The 27392-nt window shown below is 40.5% G+C and overlaps 2 protein-coding genes across 2 annotated transcripts; both read right to left on the bottom strand.

Moving 5' to 3' along the window:
- Positions 1–63: 63 nt before the first annotated feature.
- Positions 64–20906, bottom strand: LOC136479402 (uncharacterized). The gene is made up of 8 exons (XM_066477279.1): positions 20586–20906; positions 20144–20348; positions 19212–19231; positions 18805–19080; positions 18422–18623; positions 17080–17432; positions 16755–16935; positions 64–471 (listed from the first exon to the last, which is right to left on the bottom strand). Exons 1-8 carry the CDS (start codon positions 20876–20878, stop codon positions 64–66), a joined length of 1938 nt encoding a protein of 645 aa, XP_066333376.1. The 5' UTR covers positions 20879–20906.
- A 324-nt stretch (positions 20907–21230) lies between these two features.
- LOC136479401 (receptor-like serine/threonine-protein kinase SD1-7) lies at positions 21231–25371 on the bottom strand. The gene is made up of 6 exons (XM_066477278.1): positions 25285–25371; positions 24225–24483; positions 23918–24146; positions 23619–23769; positions 23251–23502; positions 21231–21323 (listed from the first exon to the last, which is right to left on the bottom strand). The coding sequence occupies exons 1-6, from the start codon at positions 25369–25371 to the stop codon at positions 21231–21233; spliced, it is 1071 nt and encodes a 356-aa protein (XP_066333375.1).
- Positions 25372–27392: the final 2021 nt, after the last annotated feature.

Raw genomic sequence — 27392 nt, 5'->3', positions numbered from 1 at the left:
ATTTTAATTAGTAAGGGAAAGTAGGTGGGATAGGCGGATAGCAATGCAGAAAAAGCATAAATGTTATAGAAGAGAAAGTCCAAATAGATTAAGATCAAAGTACTGAAGTACGAACCTTTCATCGCGGAACACTAGCCTGCTCCAGTGGAACCAGTTATCATAGTCCAGACAAGTTTCAGTATGCAGACCTTGTGCACGTGCAACAATCTTTGCGTTGGGGTCAAGACTATCATATATGGGATAGTCATGGACATTTGTGCAACCAAACATCTGAGGTTGCCCTGGATTTGCAATATTTACATGGTTATAGTCTGGTCCGTCAAAGATCTGGTGCATGTACAATTTGCGATTGAACACAGTTCCTTCAGATTGCTGGGTGACAGGACGACTTTGAGGATAACAGTCCATGGAAAGGCCGCTAATATTTGAGCTTGAATTGGAGCCTTCCTTTATCGACTTGTCTTTGAGAAGCTGCAAACCAATGGAGGAGTGCCACTCTTTCAGTGTTAACACAAATTAATATTTTAATGTGGAAGAGAACCATTTTGCATTCTGTAACCTCAATGCAATAAGTACAACAGGTCTCAACATGTTTTTTGAGTCCAACTTCATCCTGATTGATATGGAACATGAAGAGAACCAACAGATAGCTCACCTAACATCCTAATTAAGATGCCAAATAGTCTCTTTCCTCAAATGTACCGTGGACTATCTCACATCAGAATACTTGGGTGGATGCCTTCTAATAGGCTTGAGGCTTAGTTGGCCTTTTCACTACCCCAGATCTTCAAATCAGTGTCGGTTCAACCCTCCCCCTCCCCCGCCTTCACTGCCATATTTTGAACCGACACAGGCAAACCGGTAGTGATGGGGGGTTCACATCAGTGTCGGTTCTTACGAACCGACAGTGATGTGGTTTCCAAAAAAACCCCAAAAATAGACTGAAAAATAGGAAAAAACTTAATACTGGGAAAGACCCCACTGGACAGCCACACGGTAGCGCGTCACAAGTCAAGCGCGGGTTTTTCACGCGAAAAACCCGCGCTTCGTGGCCACCGGGGCTTGAACCCCCGACCTCCGACTTATGCTGATGCTTATGCTACTTTGTTGTGAAAGGAAAATACTATTTATTCACTGAAAGGTACTCCCGAAGTAGTGCTAAAGAACAGGGCGGAAGAGAGCCAACACATAGCTCACCTAACATCCTAATTAAGATGCAAATAGCCTCTTTCCTCAAATGTACCTTGGACTACCTCACATCCGAATTTTATGAGAGTTGATGCTTGGAGACAAATATATTTACATGTTTTGTAATTTCTTTGTGATTTGCACTACCAGATCGACTTTACCGTATGATTATTAAACTTAATGTCAAGTTAACTCATACAAAATATATAAAGTATATTGTTGTTGAAGAAGATATTGCAATAATTCTTCAGTCAGATAAATGAGAGAAAATTAGGGGAAATCCTCCAAATTTTCTCATTAATTAATCAATAAGTGGAGAAAGATGTGCAGTATTTACTTTGGACATGAAATATTTAACAGTGCCAACTGATTATAGCTACTAAAGATCTATAAAAAAATACAACTATAATTTTACTAGCAAACTTTAGGACTGTCCAGCAAACTTGTGCAATATATTTGGCTTATAGCTGTAGGGTTTAGAAATTTAGACCTGAGTGTATATCGGGTTAGAGTTGCATACTACACAAACATATATATTGCCCTACACGCCAACTAGCCAGATCTATTAATGTCAAACCATTATCTGAGATACATTGCTCTTACACTATCAATGGAAGGATCCGTCTTCTGTCCTGTCAAGATCTCTATAATTATAACACCAAGACTATATATATGTCTGTCTTAAATGTGATTACTCCCCGCAAATATTCTGGCGCCATATAGCCTCATAATCTCAGGTGTTTGGATCATTATATATATAGTAATTCAACAGGCCAGCGTTCACGCTAGAGTTAGTATCCTGTATACAAATATCACATAATGATCTAAAAAACCTGTTTACCTACTAGCCCACACATGGTTGCTATAGTCCTAAGAAATATATGGTATGACTATTAAAAAAACTTTCTAAACTATCCTGTGCGAATGCACAGGTTGATGGGTAGTTAGTATATATAGTAGGTCTGATACATGTAAACAACACACTCTCAATCTTAATATAGCTGAGGTATACATTCAATTAACTACCAAGTAATAAGTCCCATTTTGCACATGGTATAAAACAATAGAGCACATATACATCTTCAAAGTAATGATCTGTAAATTGCATTTTCACAATATATTCTACCAAAATAAGTAAAAAGACGCCTAGATTTTTATACTGCAATTTTAATAAGAAAACTTTGCATTGTGTGACTACTTTCGGTTAGATTCCTTTTATTATTATTACTGGTAGGTCTGTCAAAAAGCTTTTGGGTTGAACCGGTCGGTGCATGCAGCTTAATACTCACCCGCAATTGGCTGAGATGGGAGTTGAAGGCAAGTGTAGTTTATAAAATCTGAGAATTAAAAACTAAATTTTGACAGTCTAAATAATTTCATGTAAAAACCTTGTCAACTATAAAGATTTAGACCTTGTTGAGCTCTACAATGTTGACGTAAAATTCGTCTTCCCAAAAGTTATAATTTTTTTGTGACAAACTGACAACTACTTCTTCCTGTGTTAATCAATTTATACAGGCAGTACACTTAAAGAGGTATGCCTCTATACTTGCAAAGAAAAAAGAGGTATGCCTATATTGAAGGTCATTTTTTAAGATGACCTTTGTAAGTGTCCTGCCTCTGAAAATTCATCTACAGGCTTGGTTGTTTTGGACTGTCTGCATAAATGGACTGGCCGGTTCTGAACATCACTAGGTATGTTAGGAGACCTTGATACTTTCTAGACATCTCTCATAATAAAAGAGCATGTCTCCTAGAATAGTGTTTCTGTAGTTCAAGAACATCACTGGTATTTTGGAAGACCACGATACTTTGCAACCATCTCTGTTAATAGAAGATTCTGTCTCCTAGAATCATGTTTCTAGTTCAAATAAATCACTACTTTGCGTAGCAAATAAATCCCCTTTCTGTAACGGTGATGTTGGTACGCGCTGTACATTTAATGTTTGGCTTATCTCCACCTCTTAGTATTGATGATTTATTTGCAAATTGGTCTAAGGGAGGGAGTAAGAGACATAATTCGTTGTTATTAACTGCAGCAACAACATTATGTTGGACAATATGGATAACAAGAAATGAGGTAGTTTTTGACAAATGTAAACCAAAAACCTTTTTGCAGGTGTTATTCAGGGGAACTTATTGGCTAAGGCAATGGGCCGGACTGCAGCGGCATGACGACACACGACAACAGCTCCTTCTTGCTGGTCAACGTTTGGAGACAACCGCTCTGCATTTTTTTAGTTCCAATGGATGGTTGTCAAATAGGTTTATTGGACTGTCTTAGTCTGGACTTTCTTTTATGGGTTGTTTTCTTAGTTTGTGGCTGTGAGGTGCCAAGAATTGTCCTTTGAATATTGGTTATAAACCAAGATCTTGTAATAATTGGCCTGATTCTACCGCGAGGTAGATGAAGCCGGGTATGAAATACCCTTTATCTAAAAATACGGTGATGTTGGTAGTGCGCCGCCGCAATGGGCTGCGTCCGTCTTCGCCGACGGCCCACTTGTCCGTCGCGCTCACGCAACGAAGTCGATCGACCACGCGCAGTGACTCCGGTGCCGTTTCTCGGTGCTCGCCGGTGGCCGTGTCTTCTCTGGGCAACTCGTTCGTTTGTTAAAACTACACACATACAGATACAGATCTCTTGTTCGTTTTGAAAAGAAATTCAGAAACAGATGTCAATTTGCTTCCTGTTTATTTGTGCGCGAATGAAAGAGGGAAAAGAAGGGAAAGCACTGCATGCTGCAGTATAGTGGTGTGCCGAACTGCCTGTCATACGTTCTGCCTCTAGCGCGTCTTTAAGTCGCAACAACGAGTGGGATATTGAGCATGTACAAGCGTTTCCTAATAAGCAGAGCGTTAGAACAGCACGGATTATTAAGAGTAAAACGATCTGTCACTAACCTGGAAGATGGAGGGCGGCCTGCACGCAGGCTGCAAATTAGAGCTGCTTCTCGATCGCCTTGGTCCTTTGACCCAGTTAGTTGGTCAGAACAGGAGAGAAGCTCGGCGGCACGCACCTCGCAGTGGGAGAGCAAGGCCTGAGCATCGGTTTCAACTGGAACCGACGACAGATTTCAGGTAAATCCGTGAGAATCGATTTTCTGCACTGTTCCAAAGTGACGATTACCCCAGCGTTTCTTAGCAAGCTCCGCCCCTTGCCGGCCGGCACATTGATCAAACAACGACAAAGTGGGTATATGTTAATTATACTAGGGCATCAAGAGTTGACATAGTGCTTAGAAGATTAAATATTATATAAAGACTCCATCAAGAGTTGACATAGTGCTTAGAAGTGATCAAACAACGACAAATTGGGTATATGTTAATTATACTAGGGCATCAAGAATTGATCAAACAACCGATTCTCCTGACTTGTTAATAAGCGCCTTCAAATATTTTTTTATTGTAGATTGAGCTTCTAAAGACATGCTTGCCGATACAGAACGTATTCCCTAAAACCTTGTTTGGACGTGGTCGGATTGGCATCAATCCACATGTGCTCAAGTGGATTGGAGTAGAACTTGAACTAAATTCCATCCCAATCCACCCCAACACATGTGGATTGAGATTAATCCGATAACATGCAAGCAAGGCCTAATATGGAAAAAAATATATAGCATTGTGCTAATATAGTATTACACAATGTCTTTATAAGAGTATATGGAAAAATATATAGAGCAAATTACACAATGTCTTTATAAGATTCGTGCGTGCCCTAATATGGAAAAATATATATATATAGCAACTAGTAAATTAAGTTGAAAAATATATATATCCAGAGACCAAGACTAGTGCCAAAGGCATCTGCGGTGCCGCTCCCACTAGCTGTTCGTTTAGTGCGAACTGAACCACCTCTAAGTCAATCAAATGTAGAATATGTCCAAAGGGCAATGCATTTTATATAAAAATTTTAGACAAGAAAAATATGAGATATAATCAGCATAAATGCAACTTTTCCCTATCTTATATCCGTTGTTGTCAATCGGCAAGCCTCTTTGAAGTTTGAACTGTCTGTGGATCACTTGTGACTTGTCGTCCCGATCCGTCCGTTTACCTGGGCCAGCCTGCAACCATACTCTCGGCCCGCCCAACATGCTGCCGAGACTATTGTTGTTGGGCTTGGCAACTTGCGTGTGTGCCTCTCAACAAATTATCTTGGCGTTTCCTTTTTCTCAAAAAAAAAAAATTGTCTTGGCGTTTCCTAAAAAATACTGTAAATTGTTTGGAACTTGGAATCATGGACCTCATCCCCGTCCACGTCTCGGCAGACAACACGTACGTCCAGATGCTACCAAGCTCCACGCTCCTGAGTCAAGCACAGGTCTGCACTGGGTGGGGATGATCCTTGCCTAATTTTTTTCATTAGTTTATCAACCCATGCTCTCGTACAAAATAATTTTTAAGAGATATATAGTTTAATACATTTGACTTATAAAGAATTGTTTATATTAAATTATATGTTTTCCTTTTTTGTTTTTTTTCTATAAAATAGACATAATAGATACTTCATAGTCTATATCATAAACTTATTAAGTACTTTTTATGCAATGGACTGATTTATATGTTTTATCCACATTTGTATTTTTACTTTGTATGACACTTCTGTATATTTTAAGCATGCATTAGTTTGAAATCTTGCTATTCGCTATGGTTGCTGGCGTCGGTCTCTGACCGGAGGCTGGGTCACTTAGTGACCGGAAGCTGGAGGGTTGCGTTCGGTCCTGCTGACGTGGCAGCGCACAGGGGAGACGCCGAGTGACCGGACGTTGGGTGAGTCCGGTCGAGCATGACCAGACGCGTCCGGTCGTGATTTCTCGCTTCTAGATGCTTACTGGAAACGACCGGACGCTGAGGTCCAGCGTCCGATCACTTCGCAGCAGCGCGTCCGGTCATCACTTGACCATTGGGATCAGGCGCTCAGTATTTGAAGAGAGGGGACACATGGCATGCATCGCACGACCGAACGCTGGAGTCATGCATCCGGTTGATATGACCGGAGCGTCCGGTCACCTCGTGTTGTGTCCTGTGAAGGGGTACAACGGCTCTATTTCGTGGGGGCTTCTATTCAAGCCCCATGGCCGGCTCAAGCTCACTTCTCTTGGCCATTTGCATTGACATAGTAACCTTATGAGCTTAGCCAAATCCCTCTCACTCATCTCCATCATAGATTCATCATCTTTGTGAGATTGGGAGTGAATCCAAGTGCATTGCTTGAGTGTTTGCATATAGAGGCACTTGGTGTTTGTGTTTCGCTGCGGGATTCGCTTGTTACTCTTGGTGGTTGCCGCCACCTAGATGGCTTAGAGAAGCAAGGATCATCGAGCGGAGGGTGGTGATTGTCTCCGGCTCCGATCGTGATGATTGTGAGGGGTTCTTGACCTTTCCCCAGCGGAGAGCCAAAAGGTACTCTAGTGAATTGCTCATGGCTTGTGTGATCCTCATCTTGTGTTGGTTGTGCGGCACCCTATTGAGGGTTTGGCGTGTGATGCCAATTAGCGCGTGAACCTCCAAGTGAGTGAATCGCCACAACGAGGACTAGCTTGCCGGCAAGCAAGTGAACCTCGGTAAAAAATTATTGTGTTCATCATTTGATTCCGAGGTGATTGGTCTTCATTGGTATTCATTCTTGTGATTGATTGGTTCACTCCTCGACATGGCGGTATAACCATCTTGCTCACTCTCTCTACATTACCGCAAACTAGTTGTCAAGCTCTTTAGTGTAGCTAGTTGTGAGAGCTTGTTAGTTTGGTTAGTGTGGCTCTTTAGTTAGCATTTGAGAGCGCACTAACTTAGTGTAGTGACATAGCTATTATGTGGATATAAACTATATAAACTATAATTGTGGTAGGTGGCTTGCAATTTTAGTAGGCTAGTGCAATACTTGTTTCGCCTCATAATTGTCTAACCGATTTGTTAAGTGTTGTTGTAGAAATTTTTAATAGGCTATTCACCCCCCTTCTAGCCATTAGGACCTTTCACTTTGGCCGCAGCCCGCTCCCGCCTCCAGCTTCCTTTGGCCCAGCGCGCAGGCCCAGCTCTTACTCCCCCGCGCATCGCTTCCTCTTGGGCCGACGGCCATGCACCCGCCCTGGCCGAAGCCGCGCGAGCGCCCTCTCTCTCTCCCTTGGTTCACTGACAGCTCGGTCCCCCGCCTTGTCTCACCGACCGCCCGTGCCCGCCCATTAGCTCCGCCTCTTACCTCAGCATGTCTACGCCTAGGACTCTACCGCTGCCGAGGAGTTTGACACCACCACGGCACCGTGTTGCTTGCGCCCTAAGCCGACCGCCCCCATATAAGTCGAAGCCCTGCGCTGCATCGTCCCCCCCCCCGCATAGCTCCAGATCCATCCATTCTCACCGAGACGCTGAACAGCCGTGGACCTAGCACGCGCCGCCGTCCGCCGTCGACTTGCCAAGCCGCGCGTCATCTCAGGTGTTTGGAGGTCCCCACCAGTGCCCTAGGTGAGCTCGCCTCAACCTCCTCTCTCCTCCCGTGTCTTCCCCGTCGAAAATTGTGCACCATAGGTCGTTTTTGAGTTCCGCCGCCGAGCTCCCTTTGATCGGCAATGGCGCCACCGCGTCGGCTTTACTATTTCGGCGGCCGGTTTTCTTTTTCCCCGCTCCCATCTCATCTGCCGCGTTGATGTTAGATCCGACGGCCAATATTCATCCGTACCCCTTCGATGGTCAACATTGCAAAAGAGCCCCTCCGGTTTTCTATTTTCAAACCCGCGGTACAAAGCGCACTCACATGTTACGTTTTCTTCTTTGGAAAGCGTAGTTTCTTCGGTTTAGATCCAAAATACGTTTTCACTTATTTACAGATTTGCCACTGATTTTGTTTTAGCCATAACTTCTCCGTTTTAACTCTGATTTGACCCGTTCAAATTGCGTTAGGTTCGTAATTTCATAATCTCCATGTTCATACTACTGTTAGATATGTTTTCAACTTTTAAAATTCAGCACTTACTCCCCCGCACGTCGCTTCCTCTAGGGCCGATGGCCATGCACCGGCCCTGGCCGAAGCCGTGCGAGCGCCCTCTCTCTCTCCCTCGGTTCACTGACAGCTCAGTCCCCCGCCTTGTCTCACCGACCGCCCGTGCCCGCCCTTCAGCTCCGCCTCTTACCTTAGCATGTCTACGCCTAGGACTCTACCGCTGCCGAGGAGTTTGACACCACCACGGCACCACGTTGCTTGCGACCTAAGCCGACCGCCCCCATATAAGTCGAAGCCCTGCGCTGCATCGTCCCCCCCCCCCCCCCCCCGCATAGCTCCAGATCCATCCATTCTCACCGAGACACTGAAAAGCCGTGGACCTAGCATGCGCCGCTGTCCGCCGTCGACTTGCCAACCCGCGCGTCGTCTCAGGTGTTTGGAGGTCCCCACCAGTGCCCTAGGTGAGCTCGCCTCAACCTCCTCTCTCCTCCCGTGTCTTCCCCGTCGAAAATTGTGCACCGTAGGCCGTTTTTGAGTTCCGCCGCCGAGCTCCCTTTGATCGGCAATGGCGCCACCGCGCCGGCTTTACTATTTCGGCAGCCGGTTTTCTTTTTCCCCGCTCCCATCTCATCTGCCACGTTGATGTTAGATCCGACGGCCGATATTCATCCGTACCCCTTCGATGGTCAACATTGCAAAAGAGCCCCTCCGGTTTTCTATTTTCAAACCCGCGGTACAAAGCGCACTCACATGTTACGTTTTCTTCTTTGGAAAGCGTAGTTTCTTCGGTTTAGATCCAAAATACATTTTCACTTATTGACAGATTTGCCACTGATTTTGTTTTAGCCATAACTTCTCCGTTTTAACTCTGATTTGACCCGTTCAAATTGCGTTAGGTTCGTAATTTCATAATCTCCATGTTCATACTACTGTTAGATATGTTTTCAACTTTTAAAATTCGAGGTTAGATTTAATCTATTATTTTAATAAAGGAAATCTTGTTTATTTCATATCTTTTGCGTTTTAGATCCGTTTTGACCCATTCAAGTTGTGCTCGATTCATTACAACGAGATCTACGTGTTAGTGACAATGTTTATCATGTCACTAATACTAGAATTTCATGGTTTAACCTCTAATTTGAATAATAATTGTGCAACTGGGTTTTATAAATAAAATATGATTTGTTTTACTTCAGTATTATATTTCAAACTTAAATTTGACTTAATTTCTATTATCTATAAAATATCTTATATATGTTTTTATATAATTAAAACACATGAAGCTAATAGTTTTATGAGTAGATCTCTCGGTAGTTGTATCTTTTCAACCGTATGATGCTAGTGCTCAACTAAAGCCTTGATCTTGTAACTTGACTAATTGTATATGCAATAAAGATTAAAAGATGCTTTTAGCAACATGGAACAAGGGGGCTAGAGCATTGGGCTATTTTTATGGTGCTCTAGATTTCTCTTCCTAAGGACTTAACTGTAAGTGATCATCTGTGACTTACAGTACAACTGTGAGGGCCATATGGCTCTGGCTTTAGCTCAGTATGAGGACCTTTTTCTAGCTTGTTAGAGGTTACCTTTATTGGCATAAGAATGGCTTGCCGAATCAGGTATAGGACATCCTCTACTCTTATGTGTATAGCCGTGATGGAATTGTGCCATTCGATAAGGAGGTTCCTAAATCTGTTTGCCGAGTGAATCTAATGGCCCTAACTTGTTAGACGAACCTTTGAAAGGCTTCATAGTGAACCCTACCGACCTTCCTTGGAAGTGGGTCAAGAGATTAGCTACCTCGGGCGAAAGGGTAAATCACGACTCATAGTGAAAGTGTACAACCTCTGCAGAGTGTAAAACTGGTATATCAGCCGTGCTCACGGTCACGAGCGGCCTTGGAACATTTACACAATAGATGATGAACACTAATGATACGGATGATAAAGATGCTCATTAATGGTTAATTATTTATGCTATTCATTATTCATGTTTATCTGATCATGTGATAAACTTGTTGCTACTCAATTGCTAAAATCATGACTAATTAAAAGCTTACCGCAGTTAAACCAGTGTCAGCCTTTTGAGCCTCATGAACCCCATGTTATATTTGTTGAGTACGACATGTACTTACGCTTGCTTTACTTTTTAAATCTTTGGAAAAATCCCGGATGGGTACCAGATTGCTAGAGTTTGGAGGAGTTATGCTTGTGATCAACCAGTCAGTTGTCCCTGTGTATTTAGAGTCTTTGCCTGAAGATCGGAATTGTCTTTTCGCTGTCTATACTCTGAGGTTATAATCTTTATACTAATACGCTATGTATTTAAGCATTGTCTTTTGATATTACCCTTATTTGTAGCTATATGTGAGATTTGACTTCCTGGGCTCACATATGGTGTGTATCTGGTTTTGTTCTTAAAACCTGGTGCTACAAAGTGGTATCAGTGCAATGCTGACTGTAGGACGCAAGCCTAGATAGAACTGGACGTTTTAGCATGCTTTCATCTTTACTTAGTTCTTGCTTTCTCTCTAACCTTGATATTTGCTAAAAGTTATGCTCACTTTGGCCTCTGTTATGTTATGAAAACCTTGTCTCTAGTCTGAACCTTCTCTCTTCGTCTATATGGATGGGTCGTAATGAGGAGACCACCAGCATCAAAGGTCAGGAGGACCAAGCTACGTTGTCCATAAGCGCATTCGACAAGGAGAATTTTGTAGCTATGCAACAACAAGTACTTGAAGGAATGATTCAACATGGGAGTTCTCAACATTGCTTTCCACAAGGTCAAACCAACATACCAAAGGGACCAGTGAAGAGACAAGTAGCAGAAGCTTGGAAGAATATAAAGTCCAATGAAGATGTTGGAAGAACAGCGCATGGATGCCAGGATAACCCACAACAGAAGCAAGAACAGAAGGTCTAGAAGAAACAGGAGCAAGGAAGTAAAGTAAAGAGAAACTACATCCAAGGAAGATTGAATAATGTGGATATGACTACTACTCATGGAGCTAAGGAGGTTGTGTATGGTTTCATTCTAGTAAACTCAGTTCCTGCCACGGTGTTGTTTGACCCCAGAGCTTCACATTCGTTCATCTCTGGCCAATATGTAGAAGATCATGAGATAACTATGCTTCCGATAAGGAAACCGGTGGTAATTAGCTCTTTAGGCGGTGAAGTGAAGGAAGACCACATATGCCCAAAAGTTAGTCTTGACATAAAGGGGGTGAACTTCGTGGCAAACCTTATCGTTTTGGAATCAATGGAAATTGATGTTATCCTAGGACAAGGATGGTTAGCTGCTTGTAAAGGAGTGATTAAGTATGCCCAACGTTTGGTTCTTCTAACAACACCGTCAGGAGAAAGAATTGAGTATGAAGCCATTCGGCCTGTACTTGAGGACAATGTGGATAAGAAGAGGCAGGCAATATCATCAAAGACACCAATGAAGAAGTCATGCTAGACTACCCAAGATCCTTAGTTAAGGAATAGGAGTTTGTGCCCTTTATGTAATAAAAACGATAGTATCGCAAGTTGAGTCAATGATTGAATTGTGCATCTTTATTGTTTGTTGATTTGTCATTATCCTTATAATTGTTTTAGATATTTGTAATGATTGCAATGATCTTGTTGGGTGTTCCCACAATTTCATTTAGCTTATAGGCCTAAGGTATAAGGATTAGTGAGATAAATAGTTAGGTTTTGGTTTTCTTCTGTTTTCCCTATACTGTCTTTTCAGAGCAGTCTGCACTCTTTAGCTTATATATCTAATCTTGGATGACCAAAAATCATGAGAAAATTCTGGACAACAGTAGACTTCAATATCTTTCCCTGAGCGCAAGAATCACCTTGATAGCTATTCTAGTTATGGAGATAAGAAAATCACAAGGCGATGCATCTATGCTGTTTGGAACTTAGAACAGTTTCTCTTGTGTACTGTTTTTGGCCAAGTTAACTGCAGAATTTGGACAAGTGTTCTATAAGGAAGTTGTGGATAATTTGATAAGCTTTCCAACAGTATAAGCTACAATATCATTGGATTAACAGAATGAGAGTTACGGCTATTTTACAGTGCTACTGTTTTTTGCTCGCGAGGAATTTCAGAATTTCTTGTTCTTGCCCCTACACGAGAGTATCAATGGGATGTCAGAATGACTTCATACTAGTTTGCTCATCTAAAAGAATGTGCAAGCTATGCTTGGTGTCCCCTAGTTGATCTTTTCTTAAGGGGGGTAGACAAGTGGAAGAATTTGTAAGATGAAGTATCATACGTTCTAGATTGCGCAGCACAAGCGTGGTGGTACCCAAAGATGTGAAAGAAGTTCAGAGTCTCAATGAGGTTTGATTAAAGATTCAAGGGAGGTTTAACCAAGATCATCAAGATATTGATAATGCTACTGGAAGAAGTTTTCAAGTTAGTTTGGGTCAAGAGACCTCAACTAAGTATTTAAAGGAGTAAAAAAGGTTGAAGTAAAACCTATGTATTAGCTTTGCCAAATCAGGACAAGAGCTTCATATCTACAATGATGCACCTTGTTAGGATGTGGAATGTGCCCTTATATGAGAGGAAAAGAAGTGTCTGGTTCATTAAGTCAACTAAGAAAGCGTGAGTTGAACTACCCAACATGCATCTGGAGTTATCCATTGTGGAGCATGGAAGTAATATCTTTTTTGAAGTAAAAGTGTCATCTAGGAGGATCACATGAATCTACAGGACATCTTCACCAAGTTGGTCTTGAGCTTGTGATATCTTCGTTGGAATGAAAATTGATTATGACTTGGAAAAGTGTTATCACTTGGAGAAGCAAAAGTAGCAGCCGATGGTCGTAGTAATGGACAATTGTGCTAAGAAGGTTTGGGTGACACCAAGGACTAAGAATTGTGTCCCAAGTTCGAGCAACTTAACCGGAATCATTAATTTTTTGAAGATTGGTGGTAGATTCTCCTTCTAACTAAGAGATTCGTCAGGCTTTGTTGGAAGATAAATATTTTAGGAAAGAGAATTGGTATTAAAGGAAAGGTGGCCTAGTGATTGGAATTACCTGAGCGTTGTTTGGAGTATCTGTTATAATTTGGGAACCAGGTTGGTAAATTATTTGGAGTAAGGTTAACAGGTATCCAAAGTAAAGCAGTATCCTTATCAAGACGATGGAACTACGCAAGGAAGTAAAGAAGAATCCAAAGACAAAGTATCCCTATCTCCTAGTCGACGTCTTCCGAATCTCGGGGACGAGATTCATCTTAAGGGGTAGAATTGTAAAACCCTAAAATTTGCCTCTTTTAAAAATAGGTTTAAAAGGATTTATTTCTGAATTTTGTGCTCATGAAATATAGGAGAAAGAATATTTTTCATTAAATTAAAATTCATCATAAGGTTTAGCAACATGTTTGTGCATGCATGCCCTTGCATTTGATGTATTTGATTGAGTGGTTTTGATTGAAAATTCAAAATGGTTTTGAAATGAAAGAAAAGAAAATTTGAAAATAAAAGTATTTTTTTAAGTTGTAAGTATATTTGAAACTATACTTGAACTTGATTTGAATTGCATTTGAAATATGAAAAGAAAAGAAATAGAAAAGGGAAAAAGAAAACTCTCTCCTCTCCCTCTCTATCCCGCGTGGGCCGCCTGTTTTCTTTTCTCTTGCGTGGCCCAGTGTCGAGCAGCAGCCCACCTCGCCTTTGGCCGCAGCCCGCTCCTGCCTCCAGCTCCCTTTGGCCTAGCGCGCAGGCCCAGCTCTTCCTCCTCCATGTCCGCGTACCGCTTCCTCTTTGGGCCGGCGGTCGCGCACCGGCCCAGGCCGAAGCCGCGCGAGCGCCCTCTCTCTCTCCCTCGGTTCACTGATAGCTCGGTCCCTCGACTTGTCTCACCGACCGCCCAGGCCCGCCCGTCAGCTCCGCCTCTTACCTCAGCTCGTCTACGCCTAGGACTCCACCGTCGCCGAGGAGTTTGACGCCGCCATGGCACCGTCTTGCTTGCGCCCTAAGCCGACCGCCCCCATATAAGTTGAAGCCCTGTGCTGCATCGTCCCCCCCCCCCCCCGCATAACTCCAGATCCATCCGTTCTCGCTGAGACGCTGAACAGCCGCGGACCTAGCATGCGCCACCGTCTGCCGTCGACTTGCCAAGCCATGCGCCGTCTCAGGTGTTTGGAGGTCCCCACTAGTACCCTAGGTGAGCTCGCCACAACCTCCTCTCTCCTCTCGTGTCTTCCTCGTCGAAAATCGTGCCCCGTAGGCCATTTTTGAGTTCCGCCGCCGAGCTCCCTTTGACCGGCAGTGGCGCCACCGCGCCGGCTTTACTATTCTGATGGCCAGTTTTCTTTTTCTCCGCTCCCATCTGATCTGTCGCGTTGATGTTAGATCCGACGGCCGATATTCATCCGTACCCCTTCGCCGGTCAACATTGCAAAAAAGCCCCTTCGGTTTTCTATTTTCAAACCCGCGGTACAAAGCACACTCACAGGTTAAGTTTTCTTCTTTGGAAAGCGTAGTTTCTTCGGTTAAGATCCAAAATACGTTTTCACTTATTTACAGATTTGCCACTGATTTTGTTTTAGCTGTAACTTCTCCGTTTTAACTCCGATTTGACCCGTTCAAATTGTGTTAGGTTCGTAATTTCATAATCTACATATTCATACTATTGTTAGATATGTTTTCAACTTTTAAAATTCGAGGTTAGATTTAATCTATTATTTTAATAAAGAAAATCTTGTTTATTTCATATCTTTTGCGTTTTAGATCCGTTTGGACCCATTCAAGTTGTGCTTGATTCATTACAACAAGATCTACATGTTAGTGACAATGTTTATCATGTCACTAATACTAGAATTTCATGGTTTAACTTCTAATTTGAATAATAATTATGCAACTAGGTTTTATAAATAAAATATGATTTGTTTTACTTTAGTATTATATTTCAAACTTAAATTTGACTTAATTTCTATTATCTATAAAATATCTTATATATGTTTTTATATAATTAAAACACATGAAGTTAATAGTTTTATGAGTAGATCTCTCGGTAGTGGTATCTTTTCAACCGTAGCTCCGATTAGTGTGCTTTTCGCGTCTGTGTGTTCGTTGCGATGCGTAGAATCGTGTTTCAAACTCTTTTACTTATTTTTCTATGATTGGTGTACTGTTCTGATTTAGTTCTCTTGTTTGCTTCGTGTATGATTGTATCGATGCTTGTGTGGTGCTTTGTGATTACGTCCAGTCAGTGAGATATACGTGGTGATCAAGAAGAAGAAGAAGAACGTTGAAGAGTAAAGCTTATCGAAGGATCGGTGTTTTAAGGCAAGTATAGCATGGGATCTTCCTTATTGTCCTATTCACTTTAATAATTTAATCATATGCATGTGTCTACCTTGGTAACCATAGTAAGTTTCCTAGCTATTTAATATCCTGGATTCCTTTATTCCTATGGGTTATTGCATTGGGTAGTATGATGCTAGTGCTCAACTAAAGCCATGATCTTGTAACTTGGCTAATGGTATATGCAATAAACATTAAAAGATGCTTTTTAGCAACATGGAACAAGGGGGCTAAAGCATTGGGCTATTTTTATGGTGCTCTAGATTCCTCTCCCTAAGGACTTATTTGTAAGTGATCATCTGGAACTTACAGTACAACTGTGAGTGCTACATGGCTCTAGCTTTAGCTCAGTATGAGGACCTTTTCTAGCTTGTTAGAGGTTACCTTTATTGGCATAAGAATGACTTGCTGAATTGGGTATAGGACAGCCTCTACTCTTATGTGTATAGCCGTGATGGAATTGTGGCATTCGATAGGGGGGTTCCTATATCTGTTTGCCGAGTGAATCTAATGGCCCTAACTTGTTAGACGAACCTTTGAAAGGCTTCATAGTGAACCCTGCCGACCTTCTTTGGAAGTGGGTCAAGAGATTAGCTACCTCGGGCGAAAGGGTAAATCACGACTCACAGTGAAAGTGTACAACCTCTACAGAGTGTAAAACTGGTATATCAGCCATGGAACATTTACGGAATAGATGATGAACACTAATGATACGGATGATAAAGATGCTCATTAATGTTTAATTGTTTATGATATTCATTATTCATGTTTACCTGATCATGTGTTTACCTGCCGACATTCTTAAGCAGTTCTAGGCTTCTTACTTGATTTTCAAAGGTACCTGAGTTTCGCAATGTATATATTCTTAAGCAGTTCTAAGCAGTTTTCCAATGTATATGTTTCAAAATACATCATTTAGTAGTCAAAATATTCATATACGATTACGAAATAATGTAGTTACAAGAGATTCTGTGGTGTAATGATAGTAGGTGTTATTGTTATGTTGTAGGTCATGGGATTTAATCCAAGGAACAACACAATTTTTTGGTCTTTTGGATTTTCTGGAAAAAACACAAGTTGTAGGTGTTATTGTTAAATTGAAATACAGACTGTTAAGGCCCATATGGTTGGCAGTGTATTTTCAAATTGAAATATTTTATGAAAAGACATCTAGAAAGTTCTCCAAATTAATAAAGAAATCGTGGCAGTGTATTTTCAATTTTTCATCAATCATGATATCATAGACATGCTTGGAATAAAAAAGAAATGGTACCCACTTAATGTTTTGCCACAACTGTTGTTAGGGAAGTACTCCATTAACTGGTGTGCAACATAGTGCATCAATACGAATCTCCTTGATGTTTGAGAACCCAGTGTCTTGTATCCTACAGGTGGTGACGGTACCCTGCGCGAAAGTAAACACTCCTGTCCCACCCATAATAGCCCAGTCGCCTTCTTGATTTCCTATTGTTTTAAGACTGGAGCCCTGGAATCTAGATCAGGAATACAGTATAAAACAATCCAGTCAGCTTTCAGCAGCCCAATCCACGGCGAGCTATGTGCATACAAAGTTAAAAAAAGTTATACTAGATTTCAATGTTCAAAGTATTTAAGACCAACATTAAGTAATGCCAAACCTTTCATCAGTAAACACTATGCTGCTCCAGTGGAACCAGCCATTATAGCACATACTAGTCTTGGTATGCAGGCCTTGTGCATGTGCAACTAGCTTTTCACCAGGGCCAAGACTATCATATAAGGGGTAGTCATGCACATTGGTGTAAGCAAACCCCTCAGGCTGCCCTGGATTTGCTATATTTACTTGGTTATAGTCTGGCCCACAGATGATCTGGTGCATATACAGTATGCGATTATACTTTCTCAAGGACTGTGCGGTTACAGGAGCACTCTGTGGATTAGTATTGGCCATAGGGCTGGACACATTTGAGATTGCATTGGAACCAATGATTGTCATCCCGTCCTCGAAAGTCTGCAAGTAAATGAAGGAGTTCCTCTTCTTAGTGTTAAACAAATATTTGAGTTAAAGGATTTGGAAAGCTAGCTAGGGTACTCTAGAGCTATATACTCCTTGCCTTAATTTTAGTGCAAATGAACTAAACTAGGCAGATGCCAACTCTAAGAAAACATTTGCAGCTAAATCGACATATTCATTTGAACCCATTAACTTTTAAAGTTATTCAAATGTAATGAATCAGATATCTTCATGGACCCTGCAATTTCTTTTACACACTCCGTTCGAAATTGTACAACATAGTTCGTGTTGTTAGGACAAGCGACCAAAATTAATAACATTGCTAGATTTGTATCAAAAGTATTTATTACTTAAAATTACAAATTTGTATCATACAAATGACATATTAATAGTAGAGTACTTAGGTACACGACTTGTCCAGGAGATGAACGGAGGGAGTAATCTAATGTGCAGGCAAATTAATTAAGGAGCATCAAGTAGAGAAAGTGAACATGGATTAACTAGGTTTATCTATTCTCCAAAAAAAAAACTAGGTTTATCTACTACAACTAAACTACATTCATTATGCTGTACTCTTGTCATTTTGACTCACAGTAGATGGGAATCTTCTGAGAAGAATGTATATATGCACATCGTTATTTAACTACTATTGGTAAACTCTTTTTTTCAAATTGAATCCAAGGGAAAATATATATGTTCATCTTTGCCGTTTAAACATAACCTACTCATATGTGGCTGGGCCTAGTACATGCATGGTGGTGCTTTCAGCGTTAATGTGCATTTGAAATACACATGAGTGCATAGACAATTGATTCTGGTGAGTACCCTATTGTCACCACACATGAAAATGGCAACTACTACTAATATAGATGAGCACCTAAGTAATTTTACCTCTGAACTAAAATGTCTGATAATGGCTCGATTGTCACTCTGTTTGGCACAAGGGAGCAGAAAGTAAGCGGACAAAAAAAAACTGCTAACATCACCTTATTATTAGTACTCTCAACTGGTGTGGTCGGTGGGTAGCAGAATGCATGGATACGAATCTCCTTGATGTTTGAGGGACAATTTTCTCGTACTCTATGTGTGGTAACGGTACCCTGCACAAAAGCAAACTCTCCGGTCCCTCCAACAATAGCCCATTCGCCTTCTTGATTTCCTATTGCATTAAAGCTTGACCCCTGGAATCTATAGAAACAATCCAGTAAGCTTGCATTGATGCTTAAAAAATCATGTCGATCAACTTATGCATGTCACAAGTTAATGTATGTGGTTACAAGTATAGTAGTAATGAAAAATCAGGATGACAGTGCATAGACGAAATATTTACAGCAGGGAAATGTTTGGAGTAAGATCAACATGGAGTTACCTTTCATAGTCAAAGACTACTTTGCTCCAGTGGAGCCAGCTGCCACCATTGTTCATACTAGTCTTGGAATGCAGACCTTGTGCACGTGCAACTATCTTCTTGCCGGGGCCAAGTCTATCATATATGGGGTAGTCATGCACATTGGTATAACCAAACATCTCAGGCTTCTCTGGATTTGCTATAGGTACTTGGTTATAGTCTGTACCAGTGATGATCTGGTGCATGTACCATGTGCGAATGTACTCAGTTGCCTGGGACTGTGGGGTTAGAGGACCACTCTTTGGACTAGCCATTGAAGGACTGCATGCATTTGAGGTTGCTTTGGAATCAATATTTATCATATTGTCCTTGAAAGACTGAAAACAATGGAGTTGCTCTTCTTAGTTTTAAAACAAATAATTGAATACAGACTCACAGAATTGGAAAGCTTGTTTTTCTGAGTAGCAGTATATTCATTCAAATCGCGAACGTAAGTTATTTTTGCCTTCTAAATTTTTCTCCATGAAAATCGTACTTCTATTGTATATGTTAAATCTTCTCTTCCTTACTTGTCCTTGGTTAATGAATGCTATCACACTCAAAATGAATCAATAATCAATAAATTAAAATAATGTCCATCAAGGTTGTATGATTGATCTACTTTCGCAGAACAACTGACATTTGCAATTAGAGGGATTGGAATGCTTCTTCCCTACCTTATTGTTGTTCAAGTTAACAGGAAAACATACATATATAAGTGAAATTTATTCTAATAAAAATATAAGGAACACACTCAAAAAGTGCACATATGTGTTATTCTAGCTTGGGGACCATGCATCCAAAAGGGGTTCATCTCATTAAATCACAGGAGCTCCTACCAATTGCATGTACACAATTACCTACATGCAACAATTAATTGCAGTTGACCTTAACAAATCAGGACAACCACTATTGCACAAACCTCATCACCACCGGTTTGGAAACCCCCTTCACACCCCTGGTTTTTGGCAGCATTTGTGAAATGTGGACAGGGGGAGGCAAGAGTGGGAGGAGAGGCTAGGGTTTCCCATTATATACTCTGAGGCCATTCATAGGCTAAGATGGGTCGGATGGGCCTTTTACACTTACGATAGCAGTGTTGATATTTTCACCAGCGGTTGGTATACTGAACCTTTGGTGAAAATACTTTTAACTACCGATTCATAATACGAACCGTTGGCGAACATATTCACCAACAGTTCGTATTGCAAACCAGCAGTGAAACATAATGAACGATGAAAATGATTTCTGTAGTTCCGTTACAGCAAGTACAGATGTACAAATAGAAGGTACACTTGGAAAATAAAAATGTTACTATCACCTTAATCTCAATTGGAGTGGCCTGTCCTGTGAAGGCCAATGCACAGATACAGATCTCCTTTATGTTCGAGGATCCACTATCTTGTACTCTACTGATTGTGATTGTTCCTTTTGCAAAAGCAAATACTCCAGTTCCACCAACAATAGCCCATTCTCCTGTGATCTTATTTTGATCTCCTATTGCGATAAAACTTGACCCCTCAAAACTATTTCAGGAAATGAAATAATCCAATAAGCTTGAAATGGGTGCACAAAAAAGTAAGTCCAATGACAAGTTGCGTGCATGTATCCGTGACATGAATCAATATGGATATAGTATCAGAATTTTAATTAGTAAGGGAAAGTAGGTGGGATAGGCGGATAGCAATGCAGAAAAAGCATAAATGTTATAGAAGAGAAAGTCCAAATAGATTAAGATCAAAGTTAAGTACTGAAGTACGAACCTTTCATCGTGGAACACTAGCCTGCTCCAGTGGAACCAGTTATCATAGTCCAGACAAGTTTCAGTATGCAGACCTTGTGCACGTGCAACAATCTTTGCGTTGGGGTCAAGACTATCATATATGGGATAGTCATGGACATTTGTGCAACCAAACATCTGAGGTTGCCCTAGATTTGCAATATTTACCTGGTTATAGTCTGGTCCGTCAAAGATCTGGTGCATGTACAATTTGCGATTGAACACAGTTCCTTCAGATTGCTGGGTGACAGGACGATTTTGAGGATAACAGTCCATGGAAAGGCCGCTAATATTTGAGCTTGAATTGGAGCCTTCCTTTATCGACATGTCTTTGAGAAGCTGCAAACCAATGGAGGAGTGCCACTCTTTCAGTGTTAACACAAATTAATATTTTAATGTGGAAGAGAACCATTTTGCATTCTGTAACTTCAACGCAATAAGTACAACAGGTCTCAAACACGTTTTTTTTAGTCCAACTTCATCCTAATTAAGATGCCAAATAGTCTCTTTCCTCAAATGTACCGTGGACTATCTCACATCAGAATACTTGGGTGGATGCCTTCTAATACGCTTGGCTTGAGGCTTAGTTGGCCTTTTCACTACCCCAGATCTTCAAATCAGTGTCGGTTCAACCCTCCATCTCCCCCGCCTTCACTGCCAAATTTTGAACCGACACAGGCAAACCGGCAGTGATGTGGTTTCCAGAAAACCCAAAAATGGACTTAAAAATAGGAAAAAAAATTAATACTGGGAAAGACCCCACAGGACAGCCACACGGTCGTGCGTCACAAGTCAAGCGTGGGTTTTCGCGCGAAAAACCCGCGCTTCGTGGCCACCGGGGCTTGAACCCCCGACCTCTTACTTATGTTGATGCTTATGCTGCTTTGTTATGAGAGGAAAATACTATTTATTCACTGAAAGGTACTCCCGAAGTAGTGCTAAAGAACAGGGCGGAAGAGAGCCAACACATAGCTCACCTAACATCCTAATTAAGATGCAAATAGCCTCTTTCTTCAAATGTACCTTGGACTACCTCACATCAGAATTTTATGAGAGTTGATGCTTGGAGACAAATATATTTACATGTTTTGTAATTTCTTTGTGATTTGCACTACCAGATCGACTTTACCGTATGATTATTAAACTTAATGTCAAGTTAACTCATACAAAATATATAAAGTATATTGTTGTTTAATAAGATATTGCAATAATTCTTCAGTCAGATAAATGAGAGAAAATTAGGGAAAATCCAAATTTTCTCATTAATTAATCAATAAGTGGAGAAAGATGTGCAGTATTTACTTTGGACAGGAAATATTTAACAGTGCCAACTGATTGTAGCAACTAAAGATCTATAAAAAAATACAACTATAGTTTTACTAGCAAACCCGAGGACTGTCCAGCAAACTTGTGCAATATACTTGGCTTATTGCTGTAGGGTTTAGAAATTTAGACCTGAGTGTATATCGGGTTAGAGTTGCATACTACACAAACATATATATTGCCCTACACGCCAACTAGCCAGATCTATTAATGTCAAACCATTATCTGAGATACATTGCTCTTACACTCTCAATTGAAGGATCCGTCTTCTGTCCTGTCAAGATCTCTATAATTATAACACCAAGACTATATATGTCTGTCTTAAATGTGATTACTCCACGCAAATATTCTGGCGCCATATAGCCTCATAATCTCAGGTGTTTGGATCATTATATATATAGTAATTCAACAGGCCAGCGTTCACGCTAGAGTTAGTATCCTGTATACAAATATCACATAATGATCTAAAAAACCTGTTTAACTACTAGCCCACACATGGTTGCTGTAGTCCTAAGAAATATATGGTACGACTATTAAAAAAACTTTCTAAACTAGCCTGTACGAATGCACAGGTTGATGGGTAGTTAGTATATATATAGTAGGTCTGATACATGTAAACAACACACTCTCAATCTTAATATAGCTGAGGTATACATTCAATTAACTACCAAGTAATAAGTCCCATTTTGCACATGGTATAAAACAATAGAGCACATATACATCTTCAAAGTAATGATCTGTAAATTGCATTTTCACAATATATTCTACCAAAATAAGTAAAAAGACGCCTAGATTTTTATACTGCAATTTTAATAAGAAAACTTGCATTGTGTGACTACTTTCGGTTAGATTCCTTTTATTATTATTACTGGTAGGTCTGTCAAAAAATGTTTATTTTTTATATAATTAATTTAATTGTGTTGTTATGCTTGGCAGAAAATATGGTTTAATTTAGTACTGTTCAATCAATTCCACTACTAGATCTACATATCCAGAGCTTGATTATGTATACTTAAGTTAAAGTTGCTCGTTAACCTCACAGGCGTGTAGTTTTTTTTCATTTTCCAATCTTTTCTTTTGTCATTTTGTGTGTGTGCATGCCGGATCGATACCACTTCATGATCAAGATTAAGCATTTCTCATTCATAACTATAATTTCAACTGCAAAATTTGGATTTGTCTCTTGCAAACTAAATTGTAGTATGTATTAGAGATCAGTTATTGGACTTCCATCATCTCGAAGTGGATACCTAATATAAGCATGTTTTGCTTCCTCGGAACTAGCAAATGTTTTATAGGGTAATATATATACAGCAGCAACTTACCTCACTGCTACTCTCTCCAGGTCCCACGGTTGCACTGATTTGCTGCAGCTGGCATGGTGCTGCAGACATATCTATCACATGCTCTAATTCGTTCAGCCTACATACGACCTCCCCAATTGTAGGTCTCTTTTGTCGGTCAGCATCGATGCAGTTTATTGCAATTTCAATGCATCCCTTCACTTGATGGCATTCAGCTTCCAGTGATGTGCAACTTAACATTCCCTTTAGCCTATCTCTCCAATTTGTATAGACCTATAATACGAGATTGATACACATAATAAGTGCACCAAAATGCAACAGAAATTTGAAAAGTGTGCGTAAGTTTGCATAAACTGGGATGTCTTGGTATCTGGAAATTAATTCCTTACACTTTCAACGAATGCCTGGGAAGACATTTGAAATTTCTTGAAGTAGCCTTCAAATCCAGCAATTATCCTTATCATAACAACACCCAAGCTGAAAATGTCTAGCTTATTGGAAACTAAATTGTCCTCGATGTATTCTGGAGGCAAGTATCCCCTGCGCATGATATCATGAATGATGGATACAATAGTGTTATTAAACCAATGTTTAGTCAAAACATATAAAATAAATGATTTTACGAAATGGACTCAAGTTACACAAAGTCCACAAAATGATTTTACACAAAATGGATACACAAAGTTACCTCGTTCCTATACAACTTTGTGTAACTTGAGTCTGGTTGTTGTGGACGAGCTTTGATAAGCCAAAGTCAGCAAGTTTTGGCACCATATTTTTATCTAGTAGTATATTTTCAGGTTTTAAATCCAAATGGTACATAGGACGTTCAAGTCCCTCATGAAGATACTTTAAACCTTCGCAGGTACCCTTGATAATTTTGAACCGTGTCTGCCAGTCGTGTCCATGGTATTCATCTGAATAAATAAATGAATAGAAATATATAAATGTAATTATAATCAGTTTATATGTGAAACATTATAGGACTATCTCACCGTAAAGATGTTTCCTTAGGCTTCCATTGTGCATATACTCAAAGCACAGAGCTCTATAGATGTTATCAGCCAAAACAAATCTTCCATCACCTAGAGCAACAACTTCACGTTTTATTTCGTAGCAGTAGCCAAGTAGTTGTACAACATTTGGATGCCTGAGTCTCCAAAGGTTCTCAAATTCCTTCATGAACTCCTCCTCATCATCATGTCCTTGAGTCTGAAGTTGTTTCACAGCTATTTCTTCCCCATCTTGCACTCCCTAATCAAAATATCTTACACGTGACACTGATGGATCTTTTGCAATACTATTGATACTTACAATATAACAAAAGTAGGGCCTATTTGTTGGTTTCTGCACCGAAAATCTCTCCCGTACTGGATGTGTTATCGTCTCAAAATTTTAACCCTGAAGATGCCCTTTGTACTTGCTGGCAAAGCTTACGTGTGTGTGTGTGTGAGTTTGTTCTGTGGAGCCATTCCCATTGCAATCTTAATGAAAAACCAAAATTTTGAAGTTATCATGTGTATTAGCCCACCAAGGCCTTGATCATGACATATATAAGGTGTTTGGTTTGAGGAATAAGTTAGTCCATCATTTTCTCAGTCTTCAACTTTTTGTTTGGTTTGTGGAACAGAATGGGTTGATCCATCATCACCTTATTCCTTACAAGGTAATAACTTTTACTATTATAAGAAATGGAGTCAAATCACTAAATTTGATAAATGAACTTATGATACACCACCTCGTCTAGAACAGAGTCATTCCTCAAACCAAACACCCTAATAGTCGCTCAACCAACATTGGTGGCCACCAGCCATATAAGTGTGCCATGTCAAAGAAATTGTATACTTGCGATGTTTATAGATGGAATTTCTTGTAGAAAATATGACTCCAACTATTATTGGGGATTATTCCAATTGTTTAGAAAAAGAACTAGCTATATGCCTATTGAATTGAAGCTGAGCTAAAAGGAATTTGCAGTGAACATTTTGTTAGCAGAACACAATACTTTATAGCAACTAGCAAGTTGTAGCTGAGAACAAATGAATGCATGCTTACCTTGTAAACTATTCCAAACGTCCCACTACCAAGTTTTCGATCTATGGAGAAATTGTTTGTAATTTCTTTCAATGTTTCTAGTGACATGACTTTTGGTGCCGCTCTAGAATGGCAAAACATCTCTATTAAATAGATATGCCAAGATGTAATCCCTTTTGCACAGTCTGCATATATATAGGGTGAAAAAGACATAATGAGAGATAAAAAAATATATAAAACGAAACTAAAAAATTCATAATGAGAGATAAAAAGATAAAACCAAACTGACAACTACTTCTTCCTGTGTTAATCAATTTATACAGGCAGTACACTTAAAGAGGTATGCCTCTATACTTGCAAAGAAAAAAGAGGTATGCCTATATTGAAGGTCATTTTTTAAGATGACCTTTGTAAGAGTCCTGCCTCTGAAAATTCATCTACAGGCTTGGTTGTTTTTGAACTGTCTGCATAAATGGACTGGCCGGTTCTGATAGGTATTTAGGAGACCACGATACTTTCTAGACATCTCTCTTAATAAAAGAGCATGTCTCCTAGAATAGTGTTTCTGTAGTTCAAGAACATCACTGGTATTTTGGAAGACCACGATACTTTGGAACCATCTCTGTTAATAGAAGATTCTGTCTCCTAGAATCGTGTTTCTAGTCCAAATAAATCACTACTTTGCGTAGCAAATAAATCCCCTTCTGTAGGTGATGTTGGTAGTGCGCCGCCGCAATGGGCTGCGTCCGTCTTCGCCGACGGCCCACTTGTCCGTCGCGCTCAAGCAACGAAGTCGATCGACCACGCGCAGTGACTCCGGTGCCGTTTCTCGGTGCCCGCCGGTGGCCGTGTCTTCTCTGGGCAACTCGTTCGTTTGTTAAATCTACACACATACAGATACAGATCTCTTGTTCGTTTTGAATAGAAATTAAGAAACAGATGTCAATTTGCTTCTTGTTTATTTGTGCGCGAATGAAAGAGGGAAAAGAAGGGCGAATGAAAGAGGGAATAGAAATTAAGAAACAGATGTCAATTTGCTTCCTAACTGTCTGCCATACGTTGGGATATCGAGCATGTACAAGCGTTTCCTAATAAACAGAGCGTTAGAACAGCACGAATTATTAAGAGTAAAACGATCTGTCACTAACCAGGAAGATGGAGGGCGGCCTGCACGCAGGCTGCAAATTAGAGCTGCTTCTCGATCGCCTTGGTCCTTTGACCCAGTTAGTTGGTCAGAACAGGAGAGGAGCTCGGCGGCACGCACCTCGCAGTGGGAGTGCAAGGCCTGAGCATCGGTTTCAACTGGAACCGACGACAGATTTCAGGTAAATCCTTGAGAATCGATGTTCTGCACTGTTCCAAAGTGACGATTACCCCAGCGTTTCTGAGCAAGCTCCGCCCCTTGCCGGCCGGCACATTGATCAAACAACGACAAAGTGGGTATATGTTAATTATACTAGGGCATCAAGAGTTGACATAGTGCTTAGAAGATTAAATATTATATAAAGATTCCATCAAGAGTTGACATAGTGCTTAGAAGTGATCAAACAACGACAAAGTGGGTATATGTTAATTATACTAGGGCATCAAGAATTGATCAAACAACCGATTCTCCTGACTTGTTAATAAGCACCTTCAAATATTTTTTATTGTAGATTGAGCTTCTAAAGAGATGCTTGCCGATACAGTACGTATTCCCTAAGACCTAAATTTGGGCAAAAAGTACTACTTTAAATTATTCTTTTCTTGTTTGCATGTATTTTTCCAATACATCTTCGACTCTCCAACCCATTTTTGGCTATGAACATATGCCCCTTGTTTTTAAGTAAAGTGTTGGTGATATGGACCTAGGGTACCTTACTGCCCAAATATTAGCATAAAGCGGACCGAAGCAGGCGAAGATGAGGCCCAGTCGACCCAACATACATCATCATACGTGGCGGACAAGAAACCTATCGTATGGGGCTTGGACGCCGACCTCTACTGTAGATTTCCTTGTAATCGATTGGGAAACATATCTATAAGCCGATCAGGACTCTCAGTAACCCTACCCTCTAGGCTATATAATGCAGGATAGGGAGTCCCCGATCGGTACCTGAACATATTCTAGGCTACATTGCATAGGCAAC

This window comes from Miscanthus floridulus, chromosome 9 (genome assembly GCF_019320115.1).
Source record: "Miscanthus floridulus cultivar M001 chromosome 9, ASM1932011v1, whole genome shotgun sequence".
NCBI lineage: Eukaryota > Viridiplantae > Streptophyta > Magnoliopsida > Poales > Poaceae > Miscanthus > Miscanthus floridulus.
Note: the sequence above shows the minus strand (reverse complement) of the source record. Positions and strands in the feature narration are given on the sequence as shown.